The sequence below is a fragment of the Schistocerca nitens genome, chromosome 1 (genome assembly GCF_023898315.1).
Source record: "Schistocerca nitens isolate TAMUIC-IGC-003100 chromosome 1, iqSchNite1.1, whole genome shotgun sequence".
Taxonomy (NCBI): Eukaryota; Metazoa; Arthropoda; class Insecta; order Orthoptera; family Acrididae; genus Schistocerca; species Schistocerca nitens.
Genome location: NC_064614.1, coordinates 593,484,262 through 593,498,657, shown reverse-complemented (window position 1 = coordinate 593,498,657; position 14,396 = coordinate 593,484,262). Strand labels below are relative to the sequence as shown.

At 37.5% G+C, this 14,396-nt stretch overlaps 1 protein-coding gene across 5 annotated transcripts in view; it reads left to right on the top strand.

The window, feature by feature from the left end:
- Positions 1–2,483, top strand: part of LOC126256060 (exonuclease mut-7 homolog) — a 227,486-nt gene extending 225,003 nt beyond the window's left edge. For all 5 annotated transcript variants that reach the window (XM_049955452.1, XM_049955454.1, XM_049955455.1 and 2 more), the window contains exon 16: positions 1,859–2,483. In XM_049955452.1, the coding sequence (XP_049811409.1) occupies positions 1,859–2,290 (432 nt within the window). In that variant the 3' untranslated portion in view covers positions 2,291–2,483. The remainder of the gene's footprint in view (positions 1–1,858) is intronic.
- The last annotated feature ends 11,913 nt before the right edge of the window (positions 2,484–14,396 follow it).

The window sequence follows — 14,396 nt, the reverse complement described above, 5'->3', positions numbered from 1 at the left end:
CTGCCACTAGAGGGCTCCGAATTGTGTGTAACATGCTGGTGCCTAACACAACTGTGTTGGTGTGTGAAAAAGAGCATGCTGTAATAGAGTTTCAGATTTGAAGAGTTCATGCACACATGTGATGCTGAGGGAATTAGATTAGGAAATGAGACACTTAAAGTAGTAAAGGAGTTTTGCTAATTGGGGAGCAAAATAACTGATGATGGTCAAAGTAGAGAGGATATAAAATGTAGACTGGCAATGGCAAGGAAAGCGTTTCTGAAGAAGAGAAATTTGTTAACATCGAGTATAGATTTTAGTGTCAGGAAGTCGTTTCTGAAAGTATTTGTATGGAGTGTAGCCATGTATGGGACTGAAACATGGACGATAAATAGTTTGGACAAGAAGAGAATAGAAGCTTTCGAAATGTGGTGCTACAGAAGAATGCTGAAGATTAGATGGGTAGATCACATAACTAATGAGGAGGTATTGAATAGAATTGGGGAGAAGAGGAGTTTGTGGCACAACTTGACAAGAAGAAGGGACCGGTTGATATGACATGTTCTGAGGCATCAAGGGATCACAAATTTAGCATTTGAGGGCAGCGTGGAGGGTAAGAATCGTAGAGGGAGACCAAGAGATGAATACACTAAGCAGATTCAGAAGGATGTAGGTTGTAGTAAGTACTGGGAGATGAAGAAGCTTGCACAGGATAGGGTAGCATGGAGAGCTGCATCAAACCAGTCTCAGGACTGAAGACCACATCAACAACAACAACAACAACAACATGCACACATGGAACACCCTCTTCTTCAGCATGACAATGCGAGATCACAGATGGGTGCTGCAACAATTTGACATTGTGGGTTCACAGTCATTAATGATCCTACATAGAGTCCTGATGCGGCTCCATCTGATTTTCATTTGGTTCCCAAACCTAAAGAACACTGTTGAGAATCTCACTCTCACAGTGATGAAGTAATGAAAGCAGAGGTGAGGTTGTGGCTCTGTCAACAAAGTCACACATTCTGCAGTGCAATATACTGGTCTCTCATTGGGAGAAATGTGTTCATCACAAGGTGACTATGTTCAGAAATAAATATATAGCCTTGAATAATAAACATGTGGAATATTAGTAAAGTTTATTTTATTTAAAAAGCTTTATGAGTTTACACATAAAACATACTCTGAATTTACTTTCCAGCATGTCCCCATACAGTAACTGTTTTATTACCACATAAAGCATTATTTTTATAAATTCCATGTGAAAAAGTGAGTTAAACAGAAAATAAAGGTGCTTCTGTGATATAACGTACATGTAAAATATGTTACTGCTACTTCATTACTAATTATGAAGCAGTGTCCAATACTTTCTGAAAATTTCATCGTTTTGTACAATTGTATACATACAACCTTTTTGAGATAAGGATTCATCTTATCTTCCCTCTAGAAGCATTTTCCAAAAGGTAATTATATGGGCAACATGTTTTGAAGAAAGACTGCAGGTATTTTATTGCATTTTTTATTTAAAAATTTGGAAATCAAAAGCAGGAATGAGTATGTGTATCTTAAAATATTTCTTTCTTCTCACTTTTTTACAGTTTTGAAACACATGTGCACTAGAATCTTTAGTGTGATTGTGTGAAATTAATTGGCTTCTACATGTGGTGCTGTTGATCTTACTTCCACATGTTATTTTGTTGTAATGAATCTTTTCTCTTTGGTACATATACATGAGAATTGTTTTCAAAAAATAATGTAGCTGTTTTGATTAGAATTGCCCATTACAACATATTATTGCTTGAAGTTCTACCATTTTCCCCCACTGGAATAATAGGCTTTCCACTAATTAATACAATGGTATTTATAATTTTTGCAGATTTGTAATGGAGACACATTTATTAAAGTAACTAGGAATACAATGCAGCAATTGGCTGAAAATTATCGCCGCCTTTCGTACACTGTACCTGAAGAAGCTGAAGCTGAAGCTGAAGCTGAAGAGGAAGAAGAAGATGAAGAAGCGGGTTTTGACTCTGAAGGCTTTTCAAGTGAAGATGACATGTATACAGAATTGATAAGACCACCATGTTACACAGAAGCAAAAGTACAGAATGTACAGGATGGAATTATAATGAGTGAGTGCAAGACACAAAAAGGTGCTGCTATTCAGATTGGTATAATACCTGAACCAATTCTGCAGAGAGAAAAAGAATATCTTATTTGTGATGACTGTGGGAGGTGTTACTGGTGTGGTTCACATTTCAGCAGAGCTCTGAACTCAACCTTGAAAGACATTGTTAAAGATGATTAGATTCCTTTTTATAAAGATAAGAGTGCATATTGTTTCTCATACATTTAATACTTTGATATATTTGCTATTTCGATTTTATTTATAACTTACCAATAACGGTATTTTTGGAAAACTTTGAAAAAAATATTTTTATGTTTCTGCTGTTATGTGCTGTAATAAATAGGTACTATGCAAAAGTACTCTTGCTAAATTATTTTTGTTGGTTTTCTTTTTCACTGTATATCCTTACATAAAAGAATTTAAACCAAAGATATGATACTTCACAGTAAGCTGATTAATAACCTCCAGCTTTTTCTAGTTTCATTTAACAGGCATTTTATTTCAGTGAAGACTTCCAGGCTGAAGGGCTGTAGTTGATATATAAAACTATTCCACGACATTTCATCTCTGACTGTGGGAGACATCAGCAACTGCATTCAGACAGCTGCATCTGAAACTGCAACCATGGCTTGAGGGTGATGCCTCATATTTGTAGAGCAGAGTAGAAGACACTGCCATTTGCCACATGATGCTTAATGTGCATTATCTCTGGCTGGCACCTTAATTACCAATTAAAAGTAATTCATTGTCATTTGTTGGTGAAAAGTTGACATCCATATTTTATCTAACTACTTCTTTTGTAATAAAATAGTTATGCTCTTTGTGAAGCTCTATGGACTCTCTTCTATACATGCATGCATGATGATGCATTTTGTTCACTAAAACACTCACCTCACTCAATTTTAATGCATGCTTCCATATTGCAAACATGTTCTGCTACTGCTGCTTTTTCAGTATGTCCCAGACAAAAGTTCCTTCTATGTTCGGCTAAGCAGGTCTTAACACTTCATTTTGTATTTCCAATGTATACTTGTCCATGACTGTGTGGAATTTAAGACATTTCAGGAGTTGCTAGTGATACCGTACATCTTCCGCCACTCTTACGTATTCTTTCATCTAGTTGGTGGTTCTAAAGATTGTTTCAACCCCACATGTTCAACACTTTCCTGGTGTGAAACACTATTTTGTTAATAAATGGGAGGAAAATTTTTCCAGTGGACAGCTGTTGCTCCTCTTTAGTCCTGTCTTTCTCTCTTCTTGGAAAGAGTACTTGATCAACCGCCTTACTTGAGTAATTATTATTCTTGAAAGCCAACCATAAGTGATTCAACTCATCTCATAAATAAACTGGCTTGCAAATTTTTTTAGCTCTGTCCATCAAGGCTTTAATGATGCCTCTTTTTTGTCTTTGGTGATGATTCAAATCCAGGAAATTTAGTTGCTGGGCGAAGCTTTGTAGAGCCTGCTGCCCTCATCACTCTAACGTTGTGGCTGTCACAACAGCTCTGTGTATGCAGGCTGGTGTTACTTCTGATATATTCCCACCAGCTGATGGAGCTACTCACATATCAGTTTAGTTATGCTTGCTGGCATCTGATGCTTTAGACAACAAAGAAAATTTGGAAATAATTCTCGCAGACCACATCAATGGTTTTGTAAAACTGCCATGTCAGTTCATTGTCACATGTGATTGTAGCCAACACAGTTTTAATCAACTTAAAACTTTTGCAGGTAAGTAGTCATCACATTTTAATGTAGTTTATACATTTACAAACACATGTTGGAACATGTGAGGCAATACTGACCCTACGACTTATCTTAGAAAATAGATTAAGGAAAGGCTAACCCACATTTCTAGCATTTGTAGGCTTAGAGAAAGCTTTTGACAATGTTGACTGGAATACTCTCTTTCAAATTCTGAAGGTGGCAGGGGTAAAATACAGGGAGCGAAAGCCTATTTACAATTTGTACAGAAGCCAAATGGCAGTTATATGAGTCGAGGGGCATGAAAGGGAAGCAGTGGTTGGGAAGCGAGCGAGACAGGGTGTTATTCAATCTATATTGAGCAAGCAGTAGAGGAAACAAAAGAAAAATTTGGAGTAGGAATTAAAATCCATGGAGAAGAAATAAAAACTTTGAGGTTCGCTGATGACATTGTAATTCTGTCAGAGACAGCAAAGGACTTGGAAGAGCAGTTGAATGGAATGGACAGTGTCTTAAGAGGAGGATATAAGATGAACATCAACAAAAGCAAAACAAGGATAATGGAATGTAGTCTAATTAAGCTGGGTGATGCTGAGGGAATTAGATTAGGAAATTAGACACTTAAAGTAGTACAGGAGTTTTGCTATTTGGGGGGCAAAATAACTGATGATGGTTGAAATAGAGAAGATATAAAATGTAGACTGGAAATGGCAAGGAAAGCTTTTTGGAAGAAGAGAAATTTGTTAACATCGAGTATAGATTTAAGTGTCAGGAAGTCGTTTCTGAAAGTATTTGTATGGAGTGTAGCCAGGTATGGAACTGAAACATGGACGATAAATAGTTTAGCCAAGAAGAGAATAGAAGCTTTCGAAATGTGGTGCTACAGAAGAATGCTGAAGATTAGATGGGTAGATCACATAACTAATGAGGAGGTATTGAATAGAATTGGAGAGAAGAGAAATTCGTGGCACAACTTGACTAGAAGAAGGGATCGGTTGGTAGGGCATATTCTGAGGCATCAAGGGATCACCAATTTAGTATTGGAGGGCAGCGTGGAGGGTAAAAATCGTAGAAGGAGACCAAGAGATGAATACAGTAAACAGATTCAGAAGTATGTAGTTTGCAGTAGGTACTGGGAGATGTAGAGCCTTGCACAGGATAGAGTAGCATGGAGAGCTGCATCAAACCAGTCTCTGGACTGAAGACAACAACAACAACATCATCATCATTTACAAACAGTCTTCTCTCTAGTACACCATGTTAAAGGTAATCTTAGCTTGTAGACTTATGTCTCATATTAATAGCTACTATTTTTTGTCATTTTCTAATTAATCTAAAAATTGTAAAATTTGTAATAATCTAAATTTGGGCTATAGCAAGATTTGGGACCGTTTTGTGAATATGACTAGCAAGTGCTTGTTTAGCTGGAATGCTGAGAACAAATGTCAGATGTATCCTGCAGGGAAAAAGGAACAAATCGATTGAAACATATGTGACCAAGGCAATTCATGCAGCCAGAAATAAAACTACATTATATGGAAACTGAAGCCTGCAGAAATATTTGACCTGCCCTATCGACATTAGATGCGTTTAGCAAGGCTTCAAACTTAATTTCATGGAAAATTGTAAGAAAATTTGTCTTATGTGCAGAATTGGAAAAGGAACTGGTGCCTTATCTTCTTCACATAGAAGAAAACTTTCATGTCCTCACATGTGGTGCCGTCCATTGAATGGCTTACCTGTTGCCAACAAGGAATGGTCTGTAACATCTGTTTAAGAAGGGGGAGGCAGGAAGAGCTTTGGTGTATCTATTTTTGCAATGTCATAAGAAATGGACAAGAATTAATTGCTTTTGTGATATAACATGTAGCCAACTGTAAGACCATAACAGATGATTTTTCCAGTGTAATTGACCATTCCTGAAGGAAAACGTCAGGTAAATATTTACAGTTGTCTGAACATGGCTGATTAAAATCACATGAAGGTGCAATACTAGCATACAGTGATCACAGTAACTCATGTTTGACACTATGCTAAACCTGCATGAACTTCATTGGCTTGCGGTTGCAGCACTGACTCAATTTAAGCATTATCATCTGTTATTGGTCAGTTGTTAAATGCGTGTAAAGTATAATGTCACTGATGATAGCTATGTCAACTTACAAAATCATAGAGATACAGTTAATTTAACAATTAGTTTCCATATCATTAGATAATAGTTATCACATGAACCAAATACATTGCAGATGTATTATGATATTGGGGTTATTTTGGAAGAAAATGTATGCATGTGGTGGACGGTGGATGTGACTTGAGACAAGAAAGATTTATGATTGACAAATTATGATTTATGAAGGTTTTTTTAACACTTGGTATTAGATCAATCTCTCCAAGCATACAATAAGGGCTGGTAGAAGTCAGTTTTCAGGCTGCGTACAGCGAGGCCGAAGCAAGCAATTCTGTAATCCATGTAAACACTCTTCATCCTCTAGTGTTTCGGTGAAGAACTTATCCAGGTGGGTTCCGTTTTTGTGGTGGTAGGTGGGATGGGAATCTGTCTTTAGGGTCTGTCTTCTTTTCTTTGATTTCAACAAGTCCATTCTTATTTTTCCTTTCCTTCTCCTTGAGAAGGTCTGGTCTTGTTTCCCTTCTTTCCATGCTTAGTCTCCATTGTGGAACCCTTCTTATTTCCGTTTACCGTTAACCAGTTTTCACAGGATTGCTGAGATTGCACTACACCTGTTTCACATAAGATGTTGACAACTACAACAAGTAATTTAAATGCCAATAGGTTTAGGCACATCCAAAATGTTTGGGGGAATAGACAGGTGTGAAGCAGAATATGCATGGAAGATGATGTGCTAAAAACATGGTGACTGAAGTGTCATTCATTTGAGCAGCAGACGTGTGGACCGAAGAACATACACTAGTTGTGAACACAAAGTGACACTGTCTCACATGTATTACTGAATAATGTCAATAGTAGTGTTAAATAATGAAAAGTGTGAGCCATGTTAGGTACTACAAAGTAGAGATACAGCTTTGAGCTTCAACTAAATACATAGGATGGGAAATTATTTTATATAATATTGTAAATATGTGGATTTGCTTTGAATAAAAGAAGGTAATTAGAATATAAGGAAATGTATATGAAATGAGGAAGAGAATAGGTTGACTTCTGGTTACAGTCAAGTGAAGGAACGTCTTCAAACTGATGTAATTGGAAAAATAGGAGAAAAGCTGAGGAGATCCTGTGTATTTGGTTCAAAATAAAAGGGGAAGTGCACCTGCTTAGGAGACGGTAGAAATAAAGGGGTAGATATACAAATCCATGAAAGGGAATGAACTATGCCATGGGTAAGGTACATTCAAGATGGAAATGGCCTATACAATGTATTGGTAAGGAATTTGTACGGGGTACTTTCACATGATTGAAAATAAGATTGTGCAGTGTTTACCCGCAGAAGGGGATCAGGAAATGAACTATGCCATGGGTAAGGTACATTCAAGATGGAAATGGCCTATACAATGTATTGGTAAGGAATTTGTATGGGGTACTTTCACATGATTGAAAATAAGATTGTGCAGTGTTTACCCGCAGAAGGGGATCAGCAGTTGTGCAGTGAAATGATTTAAAGGGCTGGATTGACAATTTATCAAACCGAAGATGATGTTTACAAGCTAGTTAAGATAGATAATTTTCTTAATTACAGTTTATGAGGACCTTTTATGTCTCCGTGTGTATTCGTGCAGAAGTATTTGAAATCTGGCTGTGTCCTCAGAACAAAGGACATACAGTCAAACTATGATTCCTCTAAGACTAGAAATTGTAATAAAAATAGGTATAAGAGAATATATATGTAAAAGACATAAGGTTCACCTAAGTTAAAGCAAATCAGTCTCTTAAATGAGGTAACGTGCGAAGACAAGAAACTATACCCACCTACTGAGAAGTTAGCAGTTTCAATGAAACAAGTTTTTAAGCAGTTTCAAGGAAATAAGTTTTTAAGCATTGTACAAGAAAAAGTCACAACATGGTGTGAGGCTTAAATATGACGCATGATACTCAGGATGAACAACATATGGTTAGTTTTCTTTTTTTTAAATATGGTTTGTTTGGTGTTAATTATGAAATGGGTAAGAGTCAATAATGAGACACACAAATGAAATACATGTTGAGCAAATAAAATAGATAACTATGAACAGGTAATTTGGCATGATATCTTTAGGTTGAGTGCTGGGATATGTAGTGTAACAGGTCATTTTATCAAATACCCAGGTCCACTATTAATATTTGTACCAGCTAAAGATTATTGTGTTAATTGATACAATATAAATTAAAATTGGCCAGAGGGTGCATGAACACTAACAAGAGTGATGGCGAGTCATCAGGGGATGAGTGCCACTCACTTGCTGCACAAAGATATAGGTATGCTTTGATACTTGCAGTTGGCAGTGTCATGGATGACTTGGGGCATGAGGATCACCGAAAATGTCAACGGGAGCCTAAAACAAATGAATCACTTTCTGATGTAAAAAGATATAACTTTGATGAATGGCCTACGAGTGACACGTATAATACTCTATTGAAGGTTTAGACTCTTTTGAGTTGTAATTAAGGGGATCTGTCATGTTAAAGGAAGAATTTAAAATATAGAGAAGTGAAACTTAAAAGTTCAAAGTTTATTTCATAGCTCAAAGTAGTCATCATGAACTCATATTTCAGCATCACCCTGCAAATGATCAAAGTTCATAATAAGAGGAAGTTCATACATGAAGGTGGGACAGAGGAGCTGGACCAACAGAACAAATCATAAAGGCAACCATACATAATCAAATTAATATAAAGGTGAGTGACAGATCTGACACAGCGAAACATATCGTGCGCAAGCAGCAGTTGAAATACCGCACTTGGTTTTATAACATACAACCAACCGTGCCCCCCCCCCCCTTCCCCCATTCACTCGCCTAGGTTGACACTAAGTTCTGTGACTGTGATGGGTGACCGTGCCAAGTGGCCAAGTGTCAACTTAGTTCACACATATAATGTGTGCACGCGCACTACTGTTTTTGTTTTGCTGTAGCGTGTTACAAGGTACACTGTTTAAAAACATCGTCGTAGTACTTTGATACATAATCATAACTCACTGTGGCTAACAACTACTATCTTCTAACTTAAGCTCCCAATACATACTGATTATTGTCTGTTTATTCCTATCTACAGTAAGTCTCATGTTCATTACAGGAAAACTGTTTGTTTTCCACACATTTTTGCAATATTTTTTAATGGTGGTAGGCTTTTATGTTTTCAGCATGCTGAAAACTGTGATATTTTCCAGATTTCACTGTCTCCACTTCTACAGAGTGAAAAGTCTTCCCAGTTTTAAATAGTTCATGATAATAGTGAATGAACTTTATTGATATGAACTGATTCAGTATGTGTTTGGATTAGGATCCAGTAAACTGCTTTATATCTAACTGGCTTCACTTTTTGTCATGGAGATTTTCTTTCTTCTGCCCTTTTTGTCATCATATATAACACTGTTTTAAGTCATTCTTCTCGCTTTAGGTCATCTTTCGATAAAAATTAATGTATTCATCAAAAATATTGTCTGGTTTTTTACCAGAAAGAACAGTACATTGTGGTAAACCAGTTGAGTCATGACACAGACTACTGATAAACTGAAAGTTTCCTAGCCTCTCGACCCACTAGGTGTCCCACTAGTGCCCTATTCATGCTGTGGGTTCAATGTTGGTCTGTAAGGAGTTTTCAATATGTGGTGAATTCCGCCATCCAACATAAAACTTTTCCACAGATTTCAATGTAACTGAGTACCATTGTCTGACAAAATACACTCTGGTTTGATTATATTTACAAAGTACTCACCACTTTATTTTTTATTATTATTTTGCTATTGGCTTTTGTTAATGTATAGAGCTCAAAACAACTAGAATTTGTGTAGAGTTTCCCTTAGCTCATGGCAACAGACTGTGCAGGTCAAGGACTGGAATATCACCAGGTTTCTGAGGTATAGTATTGTGCATAAAACCTTTATGCTGAACAGTAGATACCTCAGATTTGTGACATAGATCACAAGACTTCAATATCAATATGACTTTCTGAACCATGTTATCAAAAATGTCACTGTTTTGGAACTTCAGCATGCACTTGGCAGTCCGAATTGTACGTAGCCAACTTGCACATGTGTTAGCATTTTGTCTACAATGTGTTTGGCTATACAAAGCCTCCAATTATATGAATTGATATTACTTCTCCTATATAACACACCGTCACATTTTAAATAATACTGATGTATTTTGTCATCACCATCTGCATATTTTCTCTCTCTTCATATTTTACATTTAGTCATATTTTATATCTTCTTACTTTCATCTTAACAATTTCAACTGCTTCCTGATCCCATATGATATTATGTAGAAATTTCAGTACAAAATGTCCACCTTCTACAACTCTTATAAAATGAATCCTCATGTTCTTCTGCCCCGGATGCTCAATACTAATTTAATTTGCAGCTTGGCGAACTCTGATTTATCCAAATTGACTGTTATGTCAGCTCCTTTAAACGCATCTGGCTCTTGACTTAGAATTTTAAGTGTTCTGCCCATAAAGTGGTACTAGTTAGAATATTGTCTATGTAGAGTGTCACATACTTAAATAATTCTTCTTATAAAGGAACTTAATAATTTTTTCTTATTGATAAATGTATAGATAATTATTCGACTCTCATACCAAAGATTAATAGGAAAAGTATTTAACACTGGCGGACAAAAGACGATTTATGCTCTTCATTTACTACTTTTAGTAATAGTTACCTTTCGTTGTTCTCATCTCCTGGTGATTAGATGCGTAAATGAAATCCTCGTCAAATTCAAGTGAAATAATGCTAAATAATGAAAGCAACTTCTGAAACTTTTCCAGTACCATGGATCCCAACTCCTGTAACTCTAGAAGGTTATTATTATTTTAATTTTGTAAGGAGATTTTACATGTAGGCGATGATCTTCACAATGGCGCTAATCAACAGTAGAAGTACGTGAATGTGTTCATCTCTTTCCCTTCGTGGCCTCCAATGTCAATTTCAATATTTAGGTCATATTTGCCGCGAAATTCAGAACCTGCAATATTTCTTTTCATTTAATTACAAAGTCCGATTATTTTCTTTCTCAGGTGAATAAATGCATTTTAACCACAATCCTTTTTACCCAGGCCACAGGAGAATGATAGTACTTAATGAACGTGCCTCTATTCTGATTGTATATTCGCATACAGCAGAGTGTGTAACGACATAACTATACTTATGACGCATTTCCCCTACTGTATGAATTCTTATTTTGAACCAGTGGCACCGAATTTACGTGCTCTCTTATTTTGTTTAGTCAGTCGGGTATATTCGTTAATAACGTTACTTTTAATATTCAGTGGCTTAGTTTCCACAATTGACATTTGTGTTGCAACAGCACTTCACGTGAAATATTTATTATGCGACATTCATACTAACTCTCATTTCAAAATTACAACGCCAGCTGACGTAAGTTTTTAACAATTTTAACAGGCCGGTTACATTCTCTAGAACTTCATCTAGGGGTTTCATAAAAGCTGCTGCTGATATTGACAAATCGAATGTCATTTTCTTAAATCGATAACATCCTCCATTATGTAAAATGGCTGCCTACTTCCTGCTCACCTAGGGCAGTGGACATTGTCTTTAGTAGAATATTTATTTGAAGTAATTCATATAGGAGGGATTATAGAAAACATTGTAGCTGACGTATTGCGTAGATCGCCACAAGGTCTAACCAAAAGTGCCGGAACTCTAGAGCAACTAACAGGCTAATGCATTTTACTCATGAAAGGCAAACACTATCAACAATACTATACTGAGATGTGTAGAAACTTGAAAGAACTACAAGCCAAAGAATCATATTGGCAATAGGTGAGAACACAGCTAAAACAGGATAATGTAAGCAGTTTGGAATAATGTTACAGTGTACACAAAACATATTGTTCTACAGAAGGCATCCCAACATTAACTCTTGGTGTGTTTGCCTACTGAAACTTCCTGGCAGATTAAAACTGTGTGCAGGACCAAGACTCGGAACTTGTGACCTTTGCCTTCCACGGGCAAGTGCTCTACCATCTGAGCTACCCAAGGTGACTCATAGCCCATCCTCACAGTTTCAATTCTGCCATTACCTCGTCTCCTGCCTTCATATCAGTGCACATTCCGCTGCAAGGTGAAAATCTCATTCTGGAAACATCCCCCAGGCTGTGGCTAAACCATGTCTCCGCAATATCTTTTCTTCCAGGAGTGCTAGTTCTGCAAGGTTTGCTGAAGAGCTTCTGTGAAGTTTGGAAGGTAGGAGATGAGGTAGTGCCAGAATTGAAGCTTTGAGGACAGGTTGCCATTCGTGCTTGGGTAGCTCAGATGGTAGAGCACTTTCCTGCGGAAGGCAAAGGTCCCGAGTTCGAGTCTCGGTCTGGTGCACAGTTTTAATCTGCCAGGAAGTTTCATATCAGTGCACACTCCACTGCAGGGTGAAAATCTCATTCCATATGCATACTGTCTGAAAGAGTAGATAAACTTATGTGGTATACACACTGTGCCTGGGGACACTTAACGTATCATGAAGCACGTAAGTAAAATTAATGTACCGTATTTTTCTACTTTCCAAACATGCAACAAAAGGTACATTGATTACTAAGCAATTGTCATCTGTCAGAAAGCAAAATCGAGCAAGAAAACTAGTAAGAGTGAATTTCTGTCTACTTTGTCTAGCAAACTTCTTGAAATAACAGCTGTTGATATTGTCAGTCCATATCTGACCACATGTGGAAGTTTCAAATACGTTATTGCATTATATAACAATGAAAACAATCAATTTTCAACAAAATAATTTAATTGGATAGATTGAAACATATACTTACCAAGCTGTGGCAAAACATGCACATAAAAGGAGGTTACAATTAGACAAGTTTTCAGAGCCAGTGGCTCCTTCAGGCAGAAGAGTTGAAGGGAAAGGAAGAGGGGTGAAGGAAAAGGACTGGAGAGATCTAGAAAAATGGGTAAATTTCAGGTAAGTCACCCAGAACTGCAGGTCATAGAAGACTTACTGGACGGGATGAGAAATTGAGAAGGAAAGACTGATTGTTGGGGACTGCATCGGACGAGATTTGAAAACCTGAGAGCTTACAGGTGAAAGACCGGGTAATATGCAAGACAGAGATTACTGCTTAGACAGAGTTAATAAAGGGTGTCCAGAAAAGGACTCCCTGATTTCAAAATTAAATATCTCGAAAACAAAGATGAACAGAGGAATGCAGTAAACGGTACGTTTATTGTGAAAGCTGTAAGAAGTTATACAGCAGTTTGAAATAATAGTTACAAAAGCTCCTAACAGATGGCACTGTAATCGCCATACGTAATGCCTAGTATAAATAGTGATCCGAAGCCCAGAGGGATCAGTTCCACTATTGAAACGTGAAAGGAGGTTAGCGTACCGAAGGAAGAGATTAAAACCATGTACTCCATTGAACAACGCGTTTTTCTAGTGCTAGAGTACCACAGGTTAGAATAGAGTCCTACGGCAACAAGGCGAAGTTTTTAAGCACGATTTAATGTTCCAAAAGGATCCGATGCGAAAACCATTCATACGCTCTTCGTAAAATTTCAACGAACAGGCAGCGTAACTGATGATCTAGTGGGGCATGTTGGCCGCAAGCAAACCGCAGTTATGCCTGAAAATATCGCCACAGTTTCTGGAATTATTCAGTGAAATCCAATGTCATCCGTCCGTAGAACTGCATCTGAGACTGGTTTGAAGCGTTCCAGCACGCAGAAAATACTGAGAAAGAGCCTACACATGTTTCCATTCAAAATTCAAACGCACCAGACCATTCCCGTATGAGCTGTGTAACAAAGGGTTGCCTTTGCTAATCAGATGCTCACAATGATTGATAGTGAAGGATTTGATGTTGGCTGCATCTGGTTTACAGATGAAGCACACTTCCACCTGAATGGATATGTGAATAAGCAGAACTGGCAATTTTGGGGTTCCGAAAAGCCAGATTGGTGTGAAGCGAAACCCCTGTATTCTCCTAAATTTACTGTGTGGGCTGCAGTATACAGCAGAGGCATTATTTGCCTTTTTTCATTCGAGAAACGGTCACTGGTGCACATTATGTTGCAATTTAGGAACAATTTGTCGCCACACTGCAAGCGTTAGAGGATCGACCAGGTACTGAATGGTTTATGCAAGATGGAGCCTGACCACATTGGACCGAACAAGTGTTTCGCTTTCTTGAGGAATACTTCGGGAATCGAGTCATTGCTTTGGAATATTCTAAATTTACTGGTGCAGGCATGGATTGGCCTCCATATTCGCCGGATTTGACTCCCTGTGACTTTTTTTTTGTGGGGCACAGTGAAAGACATGGTCTATCCTAAGCATCCCGCCATGCTGGACGAGCTTGAATCAGCGATCTCTGTGGCATGTGAATCCATTTCTGTTGAGACACTACGAAATGTGATGGCGAATTTCATTCTTCGTTTGCACCACCTCT